Consider the following 25,066-nt stretch of genomic DNA (forward strand, 5'->3'; position numbering starts at 1 on the left):
GTGCACTTCTTGGCTAAAAAAAATACCAATATGAATTTGAAAATACAAATTTATGGAATGAAATATATTTGATCTACAATCCTTTGTGCTGGGCGAGGGTTTTTATGCATTGGGCTCTGCCAGCCTCTGCCTGCAGTGTGGAGTGATACCCACATCGGTCCATCAGCACATATCTTCCCCTTTCACCTATCAAATGTGTCATTTATGTCCCCTTTTAAGTGTTATTTTCTTGATGTACACATTTTTGCAAGTAATGTTCTATAATATAATGCATTTTTGTGTGTTATTTTCACTAATATATGCATTTAATCCACACTACCTAGTATATGCATTTTTGTACACACTACTTATTTGGAGAATGACACTGTACAATTTTGAGAATTTGGAAGTGCAAATTTCAAAGGATGACTACATTTCGGTTTGTGTATTGTTTAGGTAGATTCACCGCTAAGTGTGAACTGAATCAAATTTCTCCTGATCCCTAATTCCCACACTCCACTTTGGATCCAACCCATTGTCTTCATATTGAAAGTTCATTCGTGGATATGCAGTGTATTTTATCATCTTTCTATTGTGGCTCTATTGTAACCATTATTCCTCAAAACTATAGTGTGTATTTTTTAAAAAAGTACCAAGGTTAGAAGAATTCTGTTTACATCAACAAAGAAAATCCAGTGAGTAAAATCAAACAAACTGAAGCATACTTACATGTGAGTTTTTCTGCCCTAAAGCCTCAGCTGTGTCAGTGGACATTGTAACAGGGCTCTGGCCGAGATAAACAGAAGGGGCATGTACGTGCAGAATAAAACCACTCATGTTGCCAGGCTTTTGCATGCTGTTTTTGTCACAGGCATCTCTGTTGCCATAGAATAAGAGGAGATGCATTTAAAATAAAAACACAGCTTGTCTCTTCAACAATAACTACTACTATGAGAACATGAAGTTGTAAGAACTATTGGCACTTTATCTTTCAGCACCATCTTCCATTTTACAACTGCTTCTGGCTCCCTGATGAGCGTACACTGTGATGGGCTGTCCTGGGAGAGTGCCCCATTGAATGCCCCATGATCCATGGGGAAGTACACTTAACTGTGAGCCCCAATTGACGACAACAAGAAAGGCAAAATGCAGCAGCTCCTAATTTATTGAGCTCAGGCCTCCAATCGCACACATCCTTCCCCAGACAACACAGTCCCAAATTCCCATGAGCAATTAGAATAATAGTCAGCAACCTGCTGCAAAGTGGGTTCGGTGGTAGCAGCAACCTAGCTTCTCAGATATTTCTGTCTGGGACCCCATATGAGGAAAAGGCAGAATTAGAACCCTATCCCAGTGAAATCATTCCCCCTTGAAGAAGAGGAACTACACTTATCTAGTGACACCCCCCCAAGTGGGGCTGTAGATTTTCCATTCCATGAAGAGTCATGGGATCTAGTATCTAATCAAGAGATGCTTGTGTATTATTTCTTGTGATATAACAAAAAGGGACAATAAACTCTTCCTTTGTTTATCAAATAATGCTTTATTTTGCATCTTTTTGGGACAAAAGGCTACAGAAACTATGGACAGAGTCCTTTGATGTGCCCCTCTCCATGGGCCCAATGACACCCTCTTCTAGTTAGGATGTGATTTAATTTCCCCATAGTTTCTTTGATCTTTACTCCAGACTTATTATTCAGTCATTCTTGTTGGTTGCTTTGCTCTATACAAGCTGAGGTATTAAAACAGTCTAAATCCTTCTATAACTAACATGCATATGTTGTCCTCCTTCTCTCTGTTTAGTATGCAGGCAGCAAAAGGAATATGCTTGTTGTTCACTTATGTAATTTAAGTGACTCATATAAATATGAGAAATCAAGTTAATTCCACAAGTAATCAATTCCAGAATTTCTTTTTAAAAACCATGTCTCTCCAGAAGTAAGTCCTATTGAATTCAATAGGCTTACTCTCAGGTAAGCAGGGTTAAAACTGCAACCTTAGACATAATTTCCAATTTCTAATGACTATAATAATAAAGACCTGTAACTTTTGGAATATGCACTTTTCACATTTAAAGGAATTTTGGGAGATGATTATTGCTCATCTCCTCATGGCTCTTCTCATCCATCTTGGCTATTATTCAGAATTCACCCAGTGTGTTTATTCCAGGGTTAGCCAACTTGGTGCCCTTCAGGTGTTGTCATACTACAACTTCCCTCAATCCCAACCAACATGGCTAATGATTAGGGAAGATGGGAGTTGCAGTCTCAACAACATTTGGAGGCCACCATGCTGACTACCTCTGGTCTATTCTATAGACCAGGCGGCCATATGGGACATTCAGAAGGCTATACGTCTGAAAAAGCATAACAAGAGATCAAATTAGGTAAACCTCCAGTGTTGTTGCAGGCCAGATCTTCCAAATTTCTTGTGTGGAGTCATCATGGGCTTAGGGGTGGAAGGGAAGAGGGAGTTCTAAAGCCTTTGTAAAAGCCTCTACTAAGCATTAGCAGTGTCACATATTAATGATGCCATTGATACATGCTTGCCACCTAGACCAAAAAATGTCCAGAAAGACCTCGAAGCATTAGGGGACTCCTTCCCCAAACCAGAAGGAACCCCCCACAGATTTGGGCAAGTTCACTGCCCACCCTCTGGAATGAGACAAAAATTCTTCATGCATTGCGTGCACTGGTGTGTGGTTGTCCTTGCTCTTCCACAGGAACCCCTCTCAAGTCACTTTGGAACACAGAAGGTGCACTTTGAATGTACTTTCCACACTTTCATGCATCTCATTCAATAGAAAAAATATCTTAGGAGTTTGTGTTGTGCCCCAGGCGCATGGAGAGCTAGATCAAGGAGAGGAGCTGGATGAGGAAGATGTCCCTGGGGACATTGGAGGAGGGGGGGACTTGGTCAGCCCGCAGACTTCTTTGGCTGGCAACCCCATCGAGGCAGGTCCAGTCCGCCTGCGAGTTCCCCACCTGAGCCATTAGGAAGCAACCCTTCATGCACCAACTCCACCTGCGCCGGAATCCCCGCCTGGCACTTCAAGCGCTTCCCCGCCAACCTGCTTCCTGCCTCCTGAGGCCAAGCCTTCACCTACTGAAGCCCCGCTGTCGGATGGGCAGTCGGAGGCTCTCCCCCTCTCGCCACGTGCAAGAAGGCATGAGAAGAGGGACTTTCAGAGGGTGGAACTCCGACGGAGCCGTCGTTTACGCGTGAAGACCTTCCCTACTTAAGCAGGTGCCCTCCTGGACTCTAGTGCTGTCAGCTCTCCCCACACTCTGCAGAGACTGTTTAGGTAGACTAGTTAGGGAACGTAGTGAGTTAGAGTAAACAGGTTTATGAAGCACACCACTTTGGATATAACCATCACACTAATAAAACGAGAATTAGAACAAACCTCGCCTCCGTCTGGTTTCTCCGACTCTGGGCAGGATAGCTTGATTCTGTGAGCAATAAATTAGTTTCAAATCCGCCCCCCATACCACCCTTGAAGCATTACTTGAAAGCAAATTCCAGTGTGCTACATTTCACTTATAAACAAGTTGTATTCAATAATTACCTTTTTACTGTTCTGTGTAAATGTATGGGGGGCAGGAGGAACCTGCCGCCCCAATTTCCATCACCCTCCAACTTATGGAAGGTGATCTTGCGGAATGGGGAGACTTCTGTAGTTATGAAGGCTCTGTGCACGTTTTATTTTACACAGTTGCCCTTCATGAGAAATAAAGAATGAGGAGACACAGCTTGTGTACTCATCCCAGCTCCCCCACCTCTTCATGTGTTTGCAGAACACTAAAAGGTAAGACATTAATAGGGCTGCAGAAAAGGGGAAATGTGTGTAAGAAGAACCCTTAACATTTAACATATTAGTTTGTCCATATTTTTGAGCAGGGTGTAAACAAACAACATACACTATACAAAATTATTCTGCTTCAAATGTGAAGGTGGTTTTTTGGGATAAAACATTTGACCTACATATATTTCTTTGATGCTGTGAAAGACATAGCTTGTAGGTAAATATCATTTAGACACACTTTACTCAAAACAGTTGAAACAGATTATTTTTCAATTTCACTGAGATTGCTCCTACTGTAACACTTTCAAGATCAAACTTTCTTGGTTTTTTTACGTTTGCTGTCAAAAGGAGGGCAGTGAATACATTTTATACTGCACTATGTAATCATCTGTCAAACTATATAGATGGTGGCGTGCTCTCTGCTTGAATGCATTGCAAATGGAAGCATTTGAAAGTTCTGATTTTAGTGGTTCAAAGGGTCCTTGCTTTGAGAAACCGTCATTCCACCCAGGGCTTTTGATGGTGGCACCCCTCTCAACCGTGGGCTTGAATGGGAAAGCAATGTGTCCCTTTAAGAGGTTTTACGCTGGTGGAAGGAACTGGAGGACAGAGGGGAAAGAAAACAAGAGTGAAGAATGACCATGAATAAGCTGTGTTCCTCAGGTCACATTTATATAGTGCAAATGAGTGGGACATGAAACTAATGAAATGCAAGCTGGGCTTGCTAGGAGGTCATTTTGGAAGAGAAGGCTCATAACTCTTCACTAAAGGCTCCTCCAGAGTGGTGGTTTTTTGTGGGTGCATTCTGCACAATGTCTCGATAATGGTGCAATAGTGGTGGATTTCTATTTATATCCACACATCATTCTGCTTTTTCTGTTGTTCTGCGATGCTTCCCCAATGATACAACATTACTGTTGTCTGGAGGGGCACTCTTACATTACAGAGCAACGAAAGCAAGACAAACCACCCCCACCCCGAATGTTTGTGGTATAAAAAGTTGCAGGATTTCAGCAGGAAGTAATAGGACACGAGCCCATTGGAAATGAAGCAGTTAGTCTGCCTTGGAACTTTTCAGGCACAAACAGTATTGAAAGCTGGTTCAGGTATAACTGCTCTGATATCATCATGAGCACAAATAATCATGAATGCACAATAAAAAGGGCATCTGGAGGGGCCCTAATTCAAACTACCCTACTAATAATAGTTAGCAGCCAGGAACATAGACTTTTGAGAACTGTCAACGGCTGAAGCACAGGACTGGACTTAAGCCTCTGATGCATTATTTCCCAGTTTCCTAAACTCTTTCCCAGTTTAGCCTCCTTGTAACAGGCTCAAATGCATGGACATTTTGGCATAACAACTGCTTGGATTAAAGAAACTCAGGGATATCCTTTTCCAATGTATATAGGTATTCATCTAATCTACAGAAATATCTGTTGCACTCTTTAGACAGTGTGGATCAGACTGAATAATTTTGTTTGATTTGATTTTGATCAAATTAATAGAGAGGATCCACCCTCTGGGGATTTTGCATCCTGAGTTACAGTAAGCTGAAAGCAAAACACTCCCAAGAACTCATTATTTTACCAAAATCAGGACCACTTTACATAAGATCAAATTGTCTACAATGAAGTTGCTTTCATATTAGCTGTTGTGTGTATCCTACTTCAGACATGGCCATGGCCATCTAAGAATCTTGCTGCCTTTTGGCTCCTCCTCTCCCTAAGCTGTCATCTGTTAGGAACTGTTCCACCTGGCTGCAACTGAGAGGGTGATGGGCAGGATGGCCCACTCCATTAACTTGGCTGAAAGACCAATTGTCATTTGACTCCTCACCTCCCACAACCGTCTCCCTTCAAGCGGGTCATCATAATTATAACTATGTAATTTTAAGAACTGTTGCCTGAGTTTGCTTGATTTCGACTTCCCTCCCTATCCTTTTTTCCATCTTGTGTTGTGTCCATTAGATTGTAAGCCCACAGGCAGAGCCTGTCTTTTTAAAAAAGGTTTTGCAGTATCTAGGAAACTTTGGATGCTTCTTAACTTAATAATAACAACAAAAATAGCAATAGTAACAGCAAAATATGGTTTGGCATTTATATGAATAAGTGCTGACATGCCTTGGGCTCATCTTCTCCCTCTTCCCAGATCCCTTCCATTTGACCTTTGCTTACAGCAAATCATAGTTTGTTGTTTTGTCCAAAATCAGGGTTTGATCCTGGTTTGTGATCCTAGTTTGCAGGCAAGTGCAAACCATAGTTTGCCTCTTTGACCTATAAACTATGGTTTGCCACAAACAAGGATCAGAAGGAAGAAATCTCAGCTCGTGACAGGAGGGAAGTCTGTGGTCAAAATAATTCCAAATTATGGTTTAGCATTATATATTAAAATACCAATTGTTCTTCCCATATGACAAATGAAAATGGCCCCATTTCCTGGGGCAGGAAGCTGTCATTAATTATGATTTCCTCCTGCTTATAAATATGAACAAAAACTATTACATATTTATGGTAAGATGCCCTTAGCCTAAACATTAGAAATACACAATGCTATTAATTTGAGTATAAACTTTTCAAGGCCTAAAAGTGAAAATAGGAATGAATGAACAGATAGAGGTTTCCATTGCTACACATTTTTCAGGACATTAACAGGTCACCTTTTTTGAGTATTTGCATACATGGGCTGTAACGCTACACATTAGCAAAACACAGTGTTGCATTAGTTCCACCAAAGCCAAAAGAATTACTGAGAGCAATACGCCGTTTTTCACTTTGCCATTCTTGGGGTACTATTGGAACGTAGTTGAGGTCAAAAGGTGCCTCTGTCTGATCCAGATTTAGAGTAGGCGGTAAAATTCCATGGTAACAACTCAAAGCAGTAAAAGCTGCCTCAATAGCTCCTGCAGCACCCAAGAGATGACCTGTTGCTCCCTTTGTTGAGGATACTGCAAGAGAATATGCGTGTTCTTTGAAGAGTCCTTTAATAGCCTGGTTCTCTGCAGCATCTCCTAGCGGAGTGGAGGTGGCATGAGCATTGATATATGTTACATCTTCAGGGCAAATTCCAGAAACTTTCATTGCAGCAGACATGCATCTTGGATGGAGAGGGAGGGAGGTAAAAGAAAGAGATTCATGATCATTTCACTTATGAGGCTTACTTATGCCCAAACACTAGGCCTGATTTACACGTAATACTAAACCATGGTTTAGCACTACATGAAAGAGTCTCCATGAGCCCCAACAAGCATCAAGCTCATGCACTCCCTCCTCTTTTTCTCCAGTGTGGCTGGGAGGAAAATTTCTGTTAAGTTTACATTCACTTTTAAAGAATCTCAGTTTAGCATTATGAACCAGTGATTCTAGTTTACAACAAACTGGTCAGTTTCTAAACAAGCCAATTTCAAACTATGGATTCTGATGTTGGCTTGCTCAACTAAACATTGATTAGTATAATTAATGATCTCCAGTTCAGATATAATACTGAGCCAAGATTCTTTGAAAGCAAAACTAAACTTGGCAGAAGGCCTCCTCCCAACTGGGCAGCAAGAGATAAAGGGAGTGCACAACCTTGATACTTTGCTCAGACTCATGGAGTCTCATCCACCTATCACTAAATCATGGTTTAGTGTTATATGTGAAAGCAGCCACTGTCAATGAAAGTGATTAAACACTAAAACCAGAATACATACATTCATTCATCATTCAGCTTCACAAGATTATGTTTCTGTATACAACACGCAGCTTCACAAGATGAAATTTAATAAGAATCATTTCCTTAAGTTACGTCCTTAAGGCAGGGATAAATGCATTTGTCTTGCATGTTAGGGTACGGTAATTGAAATATTCCATAGAATATATGGCCAAGCTAAAAGTGAAGTGGAAAATTCAGTCCTAATGAGCTGGAAACATTACTGCTGTATTACTTGCCATCTTTAAAACAAAAGAATATTTCTACAAACACTAGTTTGTGGCAGCAATGTCTCTTCGAAATTGAACAAGCAGATCTAATTAATATAGGTAAACAGTGTCCTATTCCTGATGGCTAAACTACATTGCCATTCAAAATGGTTAAGGGAGATTAATTTAACTTTTTCTACAATATTATTTATCATTTCTATAACATTACTAAACAGATACTATCTGATTTCTTCTCACAATAACCCTCAAAGCAGATGAGAATGAGAGACCATGGTTTGCCCATGACAATTCCAGAAAGCTAAACGGGTATTTGAAAATGTTTGCTTTTCACAGTCTAATCCAGTGCTGCATCAACTACATCACAATGTTGCCTATGTATAGACCAGACCAACCAGATGCCTATGGAAAGCCCCAAAGCAGGAGATGAGGGAAACAGCCTCACTGTTGTACCCCAGCAAATGGTACACAGAGGCATGCGGTCTCGGATCCTGGAGGTAGCAGACAGCCATCATGACTAGCAACCATGGATAGCCTTATCCTTCATTGTTCCCACCCCCCATCCCCTTTTAAAGCTGTCCAAGTTCGAGGCTATTATTACACCTTGTGGTAGAAACATAGGAAGCTGCCTTAAACTGAGTTAGACTATTAGTCCGTCCAGTTCTGTATTATCTGGATGCCTGGCAGCAGTTCTCCAGGGTTTCAGACAGGAATCTTTTCCAGCCCTACCTGGGGATGCCAGGAACTGAATTTGCAAACTTCTGCATGAAAGCATGTGATCACCCACTGCATTGTGCCCCTTCTCCAAATTCTATATGCACTGTCACTGCGTGAACAGGTCCTTCCTTTTGTCTGTCTTGAATCTCCCATCATTCAGCTTCATCGGATGGCCTCTGGCTCTTCTATTATGAGAGAAGGAGAAAAGCTGCTCCCTGTCCACTTTCACCACACCATCCATAATTTTATAAACCTCTATTATGGTCCCCCCCCCTTACTTGCTTTTTTTCTAAATTAAAAAGCCCCAAATGTTGCAGCCTTTCCTCACAGGAGCATTTCGCCAGCCCTATTATATGATCATTTTGGTCATCACTTTCTGCACCTGTTCCAGCTCCACACTATCTGTTTTGTGATGTAGCAACCAGAACTGTGCACAGTATTCCACGTATGGTTGTGCTATAGATTTATAAAAAGGCATTATGATGTTAGCAGTTTTATTTTCATTCCCTTTCTCAATTATCCCTAACATGGAATTCACACTTTTCACACCGGGTGCACACTGGGTTGATATTGTCATTCAGCTATCCACCATTACCCCAAGAACTCATTCCTGTCATTTCTGGCTCAGATTTCATCAGTGTATGTTATTACTGGTTGTTGTAAGCCCCTCAGCAAACCTTTTTCAGCTGAAAAGCAGAGTGCAATGCTACAAATAAATAGCGGATAGGTAGAATTTGCCCCCCAATGTAAATCAGTTTACACTTCGATTGAGGTGCATTTGCTATTTTAATGGCCCTTCATCCAGCCTGGAGAGATCCTTTTAGAGCTCTTTGTAATCACATTTTGTTTTTACAACCCTGAATAATTTGCTATCATCAGCAAACTTGGCCACTTCCCTGCAGGTTTCCGATTTCTGTTCCTTAACCAGTTACTGATCCATAAGAGCACTTCTCACCCCATGACTGCTAAATTTACTCAGAGGTCTTTGGTGAAGAACTTTATCAAAAGCTTTTTGAAAATCTGTGTATGCAGTGTCTAACAGGTCAGTCATATCTATTCCCAAAGAAATCTAAAAAGAAGCCATATTGATTCTTCTTCAGCAGTACTGATTTCTTCTCTACACTTGATAAAATTGTCTTTAATGCTTTCCTCCAATTTACCCAGAATACCCATTAAGCTAAACTATAACCGACCTATAGTTTCCTGGATACACCCCTAGATCCCTTTGTAAAATATGATTTTTTACTATAAAATAATATCCAAATGAGTTTACACACTTTAAAATAGCAACAGCAACTTAATAAAGCATTTCAGTAAAAAAAACTACAATAGTAAAAGTGGTCTAAAAATCATATGCAGCCACAGGTAGCAGAGAGAAAAAAAGCAATTGCCTAAATGAAAAAAAGTGTTAGTGCTAGCTATCTGGGAGGGCATTCTTTAACCAGGACACCGCCACCAAAAAAAGGCCCTTTCTCCTGTCACCTGCCTAATTTCTGAAGCTGGAGAAATCCAAAACAGGACCTCCAACATAGATCTTATATTGCCTGATGATCTAGCCCAGGGGTGGCGGATCTCCAGTTTGTGGGTTAAATTTGGCCCACAAGGCTGTTTTCCCCAAACCACACACACCCGCCCACACCTGATGTCATATGTGGTCAGGTGTGGGGCAGGCAGAGGTGCAGCTAGATCAGCTGCATGACTAAGTTCCTTGTGCAGAACTTGATCTCACAGTTGATCCCTGCAGAAAGCAGGCTTGAAGTCACCGCTCATCAGCTGATGGGCAATGAGTCCAACCCTTCTGGAACAGCTTGAACTTGATGGGGATTTGATCGTGCATCTGATCCCTGCAGAAAGCAAGCTCAAAGTCACTTCAAGCCTGCTGATCAGCACCACTTCAAAGCATTGTGCAGGGCTGTTTACAAAGAGCCCTGTGCAGTGGTTTGAAGTCCTGATGATCGTTACCCGGTATCATTGTGACATCAGGTGTCAAATTTGGCCTGTGCGGGGTAGAGGAGATAAGGATCCCCGCTAGCCAGACGCTGCTCCAGTATGTCCCAGAATCCAGAGCACACTACACAGCCATGACTCAGTGGGGGAGCACAAGGTTTGCATACAAAAGGTCCCAGACTGAATTCCTGGCATTTCCAGATAGGGTTAGGAGAGACTGCTACCTGAAACTCCAGACAGCTACTGCCAATCAGCATAGACAATACTGAGCTAGATAGCTCAATGGTCTGAGTCCATATAAAACAGTTTTCTATGTTCCAGACTGGGCTGGAGAAATGAAAAATAAATACTAAAATAAAACATTAAGGAATTTCTAATTTATGGATTTATTACCAATATGGAAAACAACTTTATAATTATTTTCATGTTCACAGTTTTTACCTGAAGGCGCCATCCCCATTTGGATTAGGTGCTGTTATATGGCAAGCGTCACCTGAGAGTCCATAGCCTAAAAGTTCTGCATATAGCTTAGCTCCTCTCTGTACAGCATGCTCATATTCTTCCAAAACCAAAACTGCAGCACCTTCTCCCATGACAAATCCTTCTCTCAGTGAATGGAATGGCCGGCAAGCCAGTTTGGGGCTTGAGTTAAAGCTAGTGCTCAGAGCCCGAGCTCTAGCAAACCCAGCTAGAGACAAGGGGCCAATGCAAGCCTCCGTTCCTCCAGCCAGCATCACATCAGCATCACCATAGGCTACAAATCGAAAGGCGTCTCCGACAGCATGTGCACCCGTAGTACAAGCAGTTGATACAGCATGGTTGGGTCCTTTCAGTTGATATTTGATACTAATATGGCCTGCTGCCATATTGATCAATATCCTTGGAACAAAAAATGGGCTGACTTTGTTGTAACCCTTTGCTTTGAACATCAAGGATGTATCAGAAATGTCTTCTAGTGGAACCATTCCCATTCCTATTGCCACTCCAGCACTGAAATGGTCCAGTTCAGATTGTGGATACCATCCAGAGTCTTTTAATGCTAGATCAGCAGCACCTATGGCCATGACGGTAGCAGAAGACATGGCTTTGCTCTCCGATTTTGATACAAAGCTTTCTCCATGGAACTGGCCTTCACCGTCTCCCTTTGGCACACAAGCAGCTACTTTACATGGAATGGAGGAATATTCCTCCCCTTCAAGAGCAACAACTCCACAATTTCCCTGGAGAAGGCTGTTCCACACGAGTTGGGTTCCAACGCCAAGGGGAGACACTAACCCGATACCTGTGACAACCACTCTCCTTCGGTCACATGGAGTTACAGCTGTGCGCAAACTCCTTTTAATGATTCTCAAGTATTGATGTACTTGGGAACTTTGAAGGCATGCCATTTTTAAGAAATCTCTCGAACACTGGAGAAGCATGACTGTAGTTATCACAAATGAATTCCTGCAGGGAAAAAAAAGCAACTATATTATTGTTAATTATTATAGAATCTGTTGTAGAGAAAAATAGCTGAAGCTGTACATTTAAAAGAATCAAAAGTTTCCTTTCTGATTCCTGGTTTCCTGCTTGCAATTTGATAGCAGGGATGAGGAATTTTTTACAATCTAATGTCTATACTGCTAAATTATTTATTATTTTATTAATAGCATTTATTAGTTGCTTTTTTCCAAAGATAGGACTCAAAGCAACCTACAAAAAGGAAAACAAAAACACATTGCACATGAAATAGCTTGCAATAAGTCAAACAATTGCAAAAACAATTTCAAGCGAAATAATACAATAATAAAGAAAATAACAAATGGCAGATATAACAGCAGCACAAAAACCATATCAACACTATAAATATAACAACATATTATAACAATCCTGTTACACAACTAGTCAATATGGCAAAGGTAGAAAAGAAGTAACACAATTTCAATTTAGAAAACTTAGAAAACTGCAAGTGTATCTTGCAATTTGCCTGAAGTTGTTGAGAATCTGATACAGTCTGAGCACTGGTCTTACTATCCCTGTAAATTATTCTTATAATAAAGTTGAATTTGGCCGTTAGGCAACACACCAAAATTATGAAAGAGTCAATACGTAAGAATGCAGCTTCCAACATCATGCTGCCTGCTCAGGAAACTCTCTAGAAGTGGAACTAGACCTTACTCTTCTCTCTGGCTGACGCGGCTTGTGGTGGAGATGGGATTCAAGTAAATAAGTAAAGCAAGCTGGAACTAAATTATACAGACTTTTGCACATCTCGCAAAGGGATTGCATAGAAACTGTTTACTATAACTTCTCACATCATAGATTTCTAGGAGATACCATGATACAGTTGGCAGATTAGACAAATATAAGAGAATTGGTACAATAGCTAACTAAATAATAAGCAACCCAGTTGTCCTAGGTGGTTTGTACTGATTATTCTGAAGCTTGGACAAAATGGTTTATGTATCTGTTTCCCCTCCTGTCTTTTCTCTGGCAAGGACACAGACCTAGTACAGGGGAACCCAAAGGCTTAGACATTCCTAGTGGGACTGTTGATCTCTCTACCCCCTACCCCCGTCTTTTGAACAGAAGACTTCCATGCAATATCACAAACTGTTTTTCAAGGTCCCCAGTGTTACAACAGCATGTTGTGCATTATGCTGTTAGTAGGGTTGCCAGGCCAGAAGCATCTCAAACCCATTTCAGGGGTGGGCTCTAGTGTCATGAGGGCAGGCCCTAGTGATATCACAGGGGTGGGCCCTAGTGATGTCACTAAGCATGATACATTAAGCACCACAGTTGCTTGGAGTATACAATTAAAACAAAAACTTTTCTCTGATTGGAAATTAAAACAGAATTCTTAGTTAAATGAGGGTATTCCCAGGTCCAGCTGAAGTGACGGGATCATTCCTTCTCACCTGCTTAGGGAACCTGGGTAGGGAACATTTAATCTAGCCTACTTGCTTCTGAAAAGAAGGGTTTAAGTGCCCTCAGGCCAGGCCAGTCACCAGAAAGCCACTTCTGAGTAAATATGGTTTGGATTGTGCTGTTGGTAAGGCTTGACTAGGGATCCTCTGCAAAGATATCAATATATCTTTATATATCAAAGTTATCAATATATTGATATCAAGATATCAATATTCAAGCAGGGTTGGCAACCCCCTGCCTCGAATGTCCACTATTGGGCAAGAAACAAACTGTCATGCAACCAATAAGGTGCATCATCAGTGGGTTTAAGGGAGTTGAGCTGAGCGCATAGAACCACTGTTGTTGCTTCTATGGATGTAAAAGATTGAGGTTAAAGATAAATGAAATGCAAATAGGAAAACAAAAACAAAATACAGTGATGATTTCCTAAATGCAATACCATACCAACCACAACAGGATTCCTATGAGTAAGGCACAAAACTCCACTTCCCACAACCAGTCAGGATTCCTAACCAAAAACCAAAACTAAAAAAGTCCTGGCAGCCAGTTAGCCAATGTCACAGAAAACCCCATGCAGCACAACCTGACCTAGGGACTGCAATTAGAGCAGAATGCTGTGGCATTGCTGACATGAGTGAGACCCTATCAGCACATAATACCTCTGCTTTGAAATCTGCACTGGTTGCTGATTTGCTACCAGGTCGAGTTCAAGGTGTGATTTCCATGTTACGGGTGCCATATGGTACTTGTTCTGTTTTTGTAAGAAATCAGTCCTTTAGTGTAGCAGCACCTATGCTTTGGAACTTCCTGCCTCATTAGACAGGAGCCTTCGTTGTACTTTTTTCAGCACTTGCTAAAAACATTTTTGTTTAGGCAAGCCTACCCAGGCATGTAGAAGTTATTATATTTTTATCTGTTTTTAACTCATTGTTGGTTTTCTTATTTTGAATGTTTTTAAATACCTGTCTTTAACTGTTTTTGCCAAAACTTTTATTGTTTTAATTCCTTCTATAAACCACTTTGAGGTTTTTTACAATAAAGCAGTATATAAATGGTGTAAATAAAACATAAATAAATTTTGGAGTCACTGTGGCTCTTGGGTCTCTTTCCACTTTTAGGAACAAAGGAATCTGCCTTATACTGACTCAGGCCATTTGGTACCGTCTAGCTCAATACTGATGACATGGACTAGCATTGGCCCTCCAGGATTCCAGGCAATAGTCTTTTCCAGAGATTGAAGTTTGGACCTTTGTATGCAAAGCATATGGCCTACCACTGAGCTACAGCCCTTCCCCTGTTTAAAAAAGTATCTTTTAAAATTTAGGCCCTTAGCCTAAACATTAGAAATACACAATGCTATTAATTTGAGTATAAACTTTTCAAGGCCTAAAAGTGAAAATAGGAATGAATGAACAGATAGAGGTTTCCATTGCTACACATTTTTCAGGACATTAACAGGTCACCTTTTTTGAGTATTTGCATACATGGGCTGTAACGCTACACATTAGCAAAACAGTGTTGCATTAGTTCCACCAAAGCCAAAAGAATTACTGAGAGCAATACGCCGTTTTTCACTTTGCCATTCTTGGGGTACTATTGGAACGTAGTTGAGGTCAAAAGGTGCCTCTGTCTGATCCAGATTTGTTATTTTCAATTCACTAATGAATGCACAGCATACCTAGGGCAGATCCACACCATTCATTTAAAACACATCCAACACACTTTTTAAGCACATGAATCCCACCACAGAATCATAGGAATTGTAGTTTGTTAATGGTGATGGGAACTATGAGGGGGAAACTACATGTCTCAGGGATTTTTTGGGGAAGTCATGAGCTTTAAATGCAAGCTGGATGTGCTTTAAATATAGTCTGTGGATCGACTTCATAAACTTTGCCTGCATATAAATCAGTTAAATTACTTTTAAAAAATGGAAATCAGCCACAAAGTTTACTGGGTGACCATGCACTACTCACAATCTCTCAGCCTAATCTGCCTCTCAGAGTGAAAACAACAGAGGGGGACCATGACCACCCCAAGGAAGAAGGGCACATTTAAAATGTAGAGAAAATGGACTTCCGGGAAGTGGTGCTGGCTGGTGGTTGTCTCTGAGGGAGCTCTGCCTCAGAGGAAGCTTTTTTCAGGTTAAAAGCCAGCCAAGAGGAATCTTGGACTGGCTTAAATGTTCTCCAAGGTATAGGAGAACCGATCAGATCTTCCACAAGACTTCGTTGAGCTGTCGGCGGCTGGAATTGATCAGGAAATTCCTGAGATAAGAAGGCAAGCCGATCGGCTGAAGACGGAGTCAGGAATTCCACGCAAGCTGAACTGGAATAAAGCGAAGCGTTTTTTCTTCTCTCAAAAAAAAACGTTCTTAACCAGCGAGCCCACTTCTGCCTAAACCTTATCATTCGGCTTAAATTACTGCAATAAAAGGGATTTGTTTATGAATCAGCAATTGAGAAACCTGGGTGAGTCATACTTTTTCTCTTTTAAATATAATTAAGGAAGAAAGAAAATATAAACAACTTATATACTTTTTTTACGACAAAAAGCTGGCTTGAATTTGGACTTTTAAAGTTTAAAAACGGATGAGAGGTAATTATTATATTTTGGACTATTTTTCTCTTTGGACTATTTCTTGTTGGATGAATCCGCTGCTCGTATATGCTACTAATTGTTTAGTCTTGGCAACCAGAATTGTTTTGCATTCTTGGAAGCAGATAAGGACTGTGTTGTGCTGGCTGGATTTCAATAATAGGCCTGGAATATTAACTCTTCTTTTTGGTGGAGGGAAAAAAAGAAAAGAAATAGACTGCCCTTAGGTTCTGAAACAGTGATTAATATTAGAAATTAAAGGCCTCTTTTTGAAAATGACAACTAAAAAAACAACCAAGGCCCAGGGGCGAAGAGGTTCTATTGATACACAGGAAGAGGATATACCCCCAGAAATGTTTCAAAAAATAATGGAAGGGATTAATGCTATAAAACAGGAAATGAAACAGGAAATGAAAACTGAATTGACAGATATAAAAGACTATATTAAAACACAAGTGGATGAGATTAAAGGGACAATTGGGCAAATAAAGGAAGATGCAAAAAATACTAAAGAAAAGGTACAAACCTTGGAGAATAGAACAGATATACTAAATCTGGAACTAGAAAAAAATTTGGACTATTTAGCTGTGACTGAAATGAGAAATAAAGAGCATTGTTTGAGATTCCGTGCAATCCCTGAGGAAACAGGTGAAGACATTAGAGATAAAATTGTTAATGCTTTAGTAAAATTTCTGGACTTGAATGAAGATAGGATGGAATTTGAAATAGACAAAGTTTATAGAATTAACTCCAGATATGCAACAATGAAAAAAATTCCAAGAGATGTGCTTGTTCATTTCGTAAAGAAGACGACCAGAGATATGGTTTTACAGCAACACTTTAAATATACCTTTAAAATTGATGGTAAGGAAATACTGGTGATGAAGGAAATTCCTATTAGACTTTTACGTAAGAGAAAAGAATATGCTTTCCTTACAGAAAAACTTAAGCAATGCAAAATTCAATTTAGGTGGGACGTTCCAGAAGGAGTGATTTTTACATTCAGACAACAGAAATACAGACTGAATACTGTTCAAAAAGCAAGGGACTTCTTGAGAAAAGCTTCAAAAGATATGGAAGAAGATAAACTCAAAGATATGGATATAGTTCCTGGGAAACAAAGTCAACAAGGATATGCAGAGGAGGGGAAGGAAGATGATGGATCAAAAGGAGCATCAGGCAAATTTTAAAATACACGCTTAATGATGGATTACAAATACCTAACTTGGAATATAAATGGAGCCAACACGGCGCAGAAGAGAAAGAAAGTGTTTCATTATTTGAAAAAATTAAAATTGGATATAATTTGTCTACAAGAAACTCATATTCAGAAGAAAGATTCCAAATATTTGATTTGTAAAAATTTGGGTGAAGAATTTATTTCAGCTGGACCAAAAAAAAAAAATGGAGTTGTTCTCTATATTAACCCACAATTGCTTCCTAAATTGGTATTATTGGACGATAGTGGTAGATTTGTGGGGGTTGAAATTACTTTACAAGGTACAAACATTTTGATAGTGGGTATTTATGCCCCCAATGAAGATAAAACAAGGTTTTATACAGGACTTATGGAAAAATTGTCAGAGTTTTCATATGAGCATTGGTGTGTCATGGGTGACTGGAATGGGGTAATCTCACCAAAAATTGATAGGCTTTCTGAAAAAAATATCAAAGAGACACAAGGTAAATTACCGAAGATTTGTTTTGAACTCATGGAACATTTAGAATTGGTGGATACCTGGAGATATATAAATGATAATGCAAAGGAATTTACTTATTTTTCAGAAAGACATAAAACATTTTCGAGGATTGATATGATTTGGATGTCAAAAATTTTAGCGAAGGATATTTTTAAAATGGATATATTACCAAAAACTTTTTCGGACCACAATCCTGTGATATTAACTTTAAAAAAAAAAAATCTTGGATTTAGATGGAGACTAAATGAATCTTTATTACAGAATGATAAAGTAGTACAAGAATGTAAGAAGAAATTAAAGGAGTTCTTTGAATATAATTTATATAAAGGAACAAGTGAAAATATTGTTTGGGATACTAGTAAGGCATTTATGAGGGGATACTTTATTAAATGTAATTCTGAATTAAAAAAAAAGAAACAACAGAAAATGCAATTAATTTTGGAAGAAATAAAACAAAAAGAGGAAGAATTGAAAAAGAATCCAGCTAAAGTTTCTATTGTAAATCAAATTAAAATGTTACAGAAGCAAGTATCAATGTTGACAGTTAGAGAAATTGAAAGGAAATTAAATTTTGCTAAACAAAGGACTTTTGAATTTGCAAATAAACCTGGGAAATGGTTAGCATATAAATTAAGAAAAGAACGTCAAAAAAATATTATTTTAAAGATACAAGAAGGAGATGAGACGCTGACAGATAATGTAAAAATCAAAAAGATTTTTCATCAATATTACTCAACATTGTATAAGTGTCAAGAAATTCCATCTGAAAAAATAGAAGAGTATTTATCTAAACAGAATTTGCCGAAAATTACAGATTTTCAGAGACAAGTTATTAATGGCCCTATTACGTCAAGAGAGATATCTGAAGCTATAAATAAAATTAAATTAGGAAAGGCGCCAGGACCAGATGGGCTATCTGCAATGTATTATAAATGTTTGGAGGAAGAACTCTTGCTACCCTTACAGTCTACAATGAATTCTATTTTGCAAGAGGGAAAGATACCGGATAGTTGGAAAAATGCTAATATAACATTAATACCTAAAGAGGACCAAGATTTAACTAAAACAAAAAATTATCGGCCAATATCTCTACTGAATAATGACTATAAAATTTTTACAATGATTTTGGCTGAAAGATTGAAAATAATATTGCAACAATTTATTCAGGAAGATCAATCAGGGTTTTTACCTAAAAGACAATTACGTGACAACGTCAGGAATGTTTTGAATGTGTTGGAATATTTAGAACAACGAAATGATAAACAAGCAGCTTTGATTTTTTTAGATGCTGAAAAAGCATTTGATAATTTGAATTGGAAATTTATGTTCCAGGTTTTGGAGCAAATGGATTTTGGAGACAACTTTATAAAATGGATCAGATCGATTTATACATCACAGAAGGCCCAGATAATTGTTAATGGAGACTTAACGGATTCATGTGAAATACAAAAGGGTACAAGACAGGGATGTCCATTATCTCCCCTTTTATTTATTCTGGTTTTAGAAGTGCTGCTTAGAGATATAAGGCAAGATAAAAGGATTTCGGGATTAAAAATAAAAAAAGAAGAATATAAATTGAGAGCATTTGCTGATGATTTGATAATTGTACTAGAAAACCCTTTGGAAGGAATTCATATATTGATGGACAAATTAAAAGAATTTGGACCGTTAGCAGGATTTAAGATCAACAATCAAAAAACAAAGATGTTGGTGAAAAATTTAACTTTAAGGGAACAGAAAGAGTTAATGGACAAGACAGATTTTACAATAGAAAAAAAGTTGAAATATTTAGGCATCATCATGACAAATAAAAACTCAAAGCTGTTTCATAATAATTACGAAAAATTATGGACAGAGATTAAGAAAGACTTGCTAAGATGGGATAAACTACAACTGTCATTAATGGGTAGAATATCTGTGATAAAAATGAATGTATTACCGAGAATGATGTTTTTGTTTCAAACAATACCTGTAATATCCTCTGATTTACCTTTTAAACAATGGCAAAAAGATATTTCTAAATTTGTATGGCAAGGAAAAAAACCAAGAGTTAAATTTAAATTACTTCAAGACGCTAAAGAAAGAGGAGGACTGGGATTACCAAATTTGAGACTTTATTTTGCTGCCTGCTGTTTAGTCTGGATAAAGGAATGGATCTTATTGAGGAATAAAAGACTATTGGATTTGGAGGGCCACAATCTGAAGTGGGGATGGCATGGATATCTATGGTATGACAAAGTAAAAGTAAACGTAGACTTTAACAATCATTTTATAAGACGTTCTCTGTTGAAAATATGGAATAGATACAAACCAAGGTTTTATTCGAAAATACCATTATGTGTCTCAAGTCAAGAAGCGTTTTATAGAAGAGAAATGTCTGGAAAAGAGAAATGGTTAACTTATCAAGAACTATTAGAAAATGTACATGGAGAATACACAATGAAAGAGAGAGAACAATTGATAAAGGAAGGATATAGTTTTCATTGGTTTGCCTATTTACAATTGTTAGAAAGATATAAAATGGACAAGAAAATGTATGGGTTTGAAATAAGTAAATCTGATTTTGAAATAGGTTTGTATACAAATGATGAAAACATAATTGCAAAAATGTATAAACTTTTATTGAAAATGGATATGGAGGAAGAACAAGTAAAAGAGTGCATGGTAAAGTGGGCAAAAAATTTTGGTCATAACATACAAATGGATCAATGGGAAAATATGTGGAAAAAAGGCTTGAAATTTACATTATGTTATAATCTTAAAGAAAATTTTTATAAAATGATGTACCGTTGGTACATGACTCCAGAAAAGCTGTCAAAAATGTATAGTAATGTCTCTAATGTTTGTTGGAAATGTAAACAACAAGAAGGATCTTTTTATCATATGTGGTGGTCATGTAAAAAGGCGAAATTATTCTGGGCACAGATAGGTAGGAAGATGCAAAAAATTTTAAAGATAAATATTCAGTCAAAACCAGAATTTTTTTTACTGGGTTTTATGGATAAACAAATAGAAAAGAAATATGGAAGAATATTATTATATATGATTACGGCAGCAAGATTATTATATGCACAAAAGTGGAAAATGGAATCAATACCAACAATGGAAGAATGGCTACTGAAATTAATGGACTTAGTAGAAATGGATAAATTGACGTGTTTACTTAGAGAAAAATCGACAGATACATTCCTTAAGGATTGGAAGCCTCTCTTAGACTTTTTGTCGAAAGATCAAAATAAAATGATGATACTGGGATTTGATGATTAATTAAGACAGCTTATGGAGAAAAGGGATTCTGTATGTACATATTAAGGGACAGGTTTGATGTATATTATATACTTATAGCTGATCTGTGACAAATCGGAAGTCAACCATTTTATTTTTATTTTTTGTTGTAGTATTGTTATGTTTTTTCTTACTTTGTTTTGTTTGTTTTTTGGAAAAATTTGAATAAAAACTATATAAAAAAAAAAAAATAAAATGTAGAGAAAATAAAGTACAGCCATAGTGTGAAACCAGGACATAGTATGTACTTGTCGGGACATAGTATGAAGAAATATTTATATACGCATGACTATCAAAGATGTTTATTATTTACACAACCTGTAAAGATATTTATAGTGCAATCCTATGCATGTTTACTCACAAGCAAGTCCCTATGGGGCTTACTCAAACAGGGAAGTGTGCACAGAACTGTAACCTCACCCAACCCAAAATTCAGAATCATGCCATTTTAAGTTGTTTTGCAATTTCTTTATATTTGTTTTTATTTTTATTGAATTTTAAAGGGATTTATTTCTTCTTGTGAGCTGCCTTGGTTTCCAGTCACCAACCCTACCTCACAGAGATGTTGGAAAGACTCCATATACGTACACATTGGAGATGTAAAATACATAAATCGTATATAATAGTTATTGTCAAAACCAGTTGGTCACTGTGGAACATTTTTAAAATAAAATAAAATCAGCATCAGTTTCCTATTAAATAAAAGCAGTGAAACCTAAATAAGCCCTGCCTAACTGCTTTAAAAATAGGATTGGAGGAGGAGACAAAGATTTACAAACACAATCCTTTGCTATATTCACTCAAAAGTCCCATTAATTTACAGTACAATCTTAACCATGTCTACTCAAAAGTAAGTTCTACTGAATTCAATGGGTTTTACTCCCAGTATGTGAGTTAGCATTGCAGCTTTACTCCTAGAAAAGTGAGTATAGGATTAAAGCTTCACATTGGGAAGGTTTCAAAATACTGACCTCTTCAACAGCTCAGGAAAATTGAAACTTGTTTGACCCCTCATAATGAGAAAAGCATAACACATTGCAATGTCATTAAGATCTCCTGCACACAAGAGAGAAAAATGTTTGGTATTGATGAAAGCTATAAACTTACTGAGATTTTCAGACAAGCAGGGAAAAAGAGTTTTCTGGCCTTGCCTAGAGATCAACAAATCACTTGTCAATCACAATCCTGACTTCACTTTTTGGCTACAAACCTGAAAGGGTGTGGTTAGCGCAACCAGCAACGAGCTAATTTAAAAGAAGTTGTGGGGGTGGCGGCTGATGTTTTGGTGTATATTTCATGAACCAGACCACCTAGAAATGTTTTTTTTTTTAATGAAATGTCTGGAGATTGAGGTGACTCACCCAGAGACAACTCCAAAAATTCAATCTCTGGGCAAAAACAGGAGATCCTGGTAACCTTAGCTGTTTGATAAACACAAGCCAGAAGCCTCTTTTGGCAAATGGAATTAAGTGTGTTGTTCTTCAGATAGTTCCTTATTTTATTTATTTATCAAATTTATATCCCGCCCTTCCTCCCAGTAGGAGCCCAGGGCAACAAACAAAAACAATAAAACACTCTAAAACATCATAAAAACAATCTTTAAAAAATATATATTAAAACAAAACATCTTTAAAAACATATTAAAACAAAACATATTTACAAACATCTTTTAAAAAAGCTTTAAAAACATCTTAAAAAGCAATTCCAACAGACGCAGACTGTGGTAAGCCCTCTACTTAAAAGGTTTGTTGAAAGAGGAAGGTTTTCAGTAGGCGCTGAAAAGATAACGGAGATGGCGCCTGTCTAATATTTAAGGGGAGAGAATTCCAAAGGGTAGGTGCCACTACACTAAAGGTCCGCTTCCTATGTTGTGCAGTACGGACCTCCTGATAGGATGGTATCTGCAGGAGGCCCTCACCTGCATAGCGATTGACTGAGTTTATAAGGGGCAAGACAATCTTTCAGGTATCCTGGGCCCAGGCTATATAGGGCTTTGCACACCAAAACCAGAACCTTGAACTTGGCAGCTAGTGCAATTCTTTCAGCAGTGGGGTGACATGTTGGTGATACCCTGCCCCAGTCAGCAGTCACACTGCTGCATTTTGCACCAGCTGCAGCTTCTGGACCAACCTCAAGGGTAGCCCCACATAGAGCACATTATAGTAACCCAGCCTGGAGATTGCCAGTGCATGGACAACAGTGGTCAGGCTATCCTGGTCCAGAAACGGCTGCAGCTGTCTTACCAGCTAAAGCTGGTAAAAGACACGCCTAGCTACTGAGGTCACCTGTGCCTCTGGTGACAAAGATGGATCCAGGAGCACCCAGACTATGAACCTGCTCTTTCAGAGGGAATATGACCCCATCCAAAGCAGGCAACCTTCCAATTATCCAAACTCAGAAACCACCAACCCACAGTGCCTCCATCTTCCTAGGATTCATAGTCAGTTTATTGGTCCTCATCCAGCCTACCATCGAGTCCAGGCATGCACAGCCTCTCCTGATTCCAGTGTTACAGAGAAATAGAGCTGGGTATCATCAGCGTACTGCTGACACTTCGCAACAGCATTGGGGACAAGATAGTACCCTGCAGCACCCCACAACACAACTGCCAAAAATGACTGAAAATGACCCTCGAGGTACAATCAGAACCATGTAAAACAGTGCCCCTGATACCCTTCTCACTAAGTTGGCTCAGAAGGATACCATGGTCAATAGTATCAAAAGTCAATGAGAGATCAAGTAAGAAGAACAGGGTCGCACTCCCCCTATCCTTCTCCCAATAAAGGTCATCCATGAGGGTGACCAAGGCCGATTCAGTCCCATAACCAGGCCTGAACTTAGATTGGAATGGGTCAAAATAATCTGTTTAATTCAACAGTACTTGCAATTACTGTGCCTCTTGATCACCTTCCCTAAGAAAAGGGTATTTGCAACTGGGCGGTAGTTGTTACAAACCAATGGGTCCAGGGTCAGGAGCGGTCGGATCACTGCCTCCTTTCAGGGTGGCTGGAACCACTCCCTCCTGCAACGACGCATTGACCATACCTTGATCCACTCGATCAAATCCCTTGGCAAGCTTTAATAAGCCAAGAATGGCAAGGGTCGAGAGGACAGGTTGCTGGCAGCACTGTTGCAAGCACCTTGTCCATGTCATCAGGCTGCATCAACTGAAACCAATCCCAAGAATATGCAGCAGACGTTGCACTGGACACCTCACTGGGGACTACAACAGATGTGGATGGGGCATCAAGATTGGTATGGAGATGAGCAACTTTACCCTCAAAGTGCCTTGCAAAGAATTCACAGTGGGCCTCCAAAGGGTCTAAAACTCCATTTCCTGGAGCTGATGTCAACAGACCCCTGACAATATGGAAAAGCTCCACTGGACAGCTACTTGAGGATGCGATGATGGCAGAGAAGTGGGTCTTCTTTGCCACTTGCACCACCACATAGTAGGCATGGTTATGATGTTCTATTCCTGCCCAATCAGCCTCACAGCACACCTTCCACCACTTGTGTTCTAGCCATCACCCAGCTTGTTTCGTTGCCCTTAGCTTACTGGTGTACCAAGGTGCAAACTGGGCTCCACAGTGCTGGAGAGGGCTCAGAGGCAACCATGTTAAGAGCCACAGCATAATAAGGGCTTCAGCAGGCTCACCTGCTCTATCAACTGGGAACTCCCCCAGTGCATTCAGTGGATTCCATTAGTCTCCAGGGGAGAACCACTTAATCTGTCCACCACCCCTGCAGATTGACCTAAACTTTACCAGGAAGTGATCTGATCATGACAATGGGGTGACATCCACCCCCGCTATCTTCAGACCACCCCTTCCTCCATCTGGAGCAAAAACCAAGTCAAGGGTATACCTTGTCCTATGTCAAGCCAGTGACAACTTGAGACAGCCCCATGGTCATCATGGAGGCCATGAAGTCCCAAGCCCGAACACTAGAGGCAGCCTCAGCATGGTCACTGAAATCACCCTGGACTATTGTTCTGGGCTCCTCCAATACCACAGCCGAGATGGCCTCCACCAGCTCGGTCAGAGAAGCTGCTGGGCAGCAGGGTAGATGGTACACCAGCAGCAACCTTAGTTTATTGTCTCCTTAATCTGACACCAGCTGCACGCCCTTACAGCCAGCTGCAAGACAGAGTGGATTCCTGGTGACAGAGATGGAAGTTCTGTAGACCACAGCAACTCCTCCCCCTCGTC

At 39.4% G+C, this 25,066-nt stretch overlaps 1 protein-coding gene across 5 annotated transcripts in view; it reads right to left on the reverse strand.

The window, feature by feature from the left end:
- OXSM (3-oxoacyl-ACP synthase, mitochondrial) overlaps positions 1-25,066 on the reverse strand; it is a 209,368-nt gene that overhangs the window by 182,165 nt on the left and 2,137 nt on the right. For 2 of the 5 annotated variants that reach the window (XM_061587890.1, XM_061587892.1), the window contains exons 2-3: positions 21,827-21,911; positions 10,807-11,811 (exon numbers count right to left, since the gene is read on the reverse strand). In XM_061587890.1, the coding sequence (XP_061443874.1) occupies positions 10,807-11,811; positions 21,827-21,891 (1,070 nt within the window). In that variant the 5' untranslated portion in view covers positions 21,892-21,911. Of the gene's footprint in view, positions 1-708; positions 857-1,536; positions 6,881-10,806; positions 11,812-21,826; positions 21,912-25,066 lie in introns of those variants that run through there. The other 3 variants (XM_061587891.1, XM_061587888.1, XM_061587889.1) reach the window with 3 other exon arrangements.

This window comes from Rhineura floridana, chromosome 10 (assembly GCF_030035675.1).
Source record: "Rhineura floridana isolate rRhiFlo1 chromosome 10, rRhiFlo1.hap2, whole genome shotgun sequence".
Taxonomy (NCBI): Eukaryota; Metazoa; Chordata; class Lepidosauria; order Squamata; family Rhineuridae; genus Rhineura; species Rhineura floridana.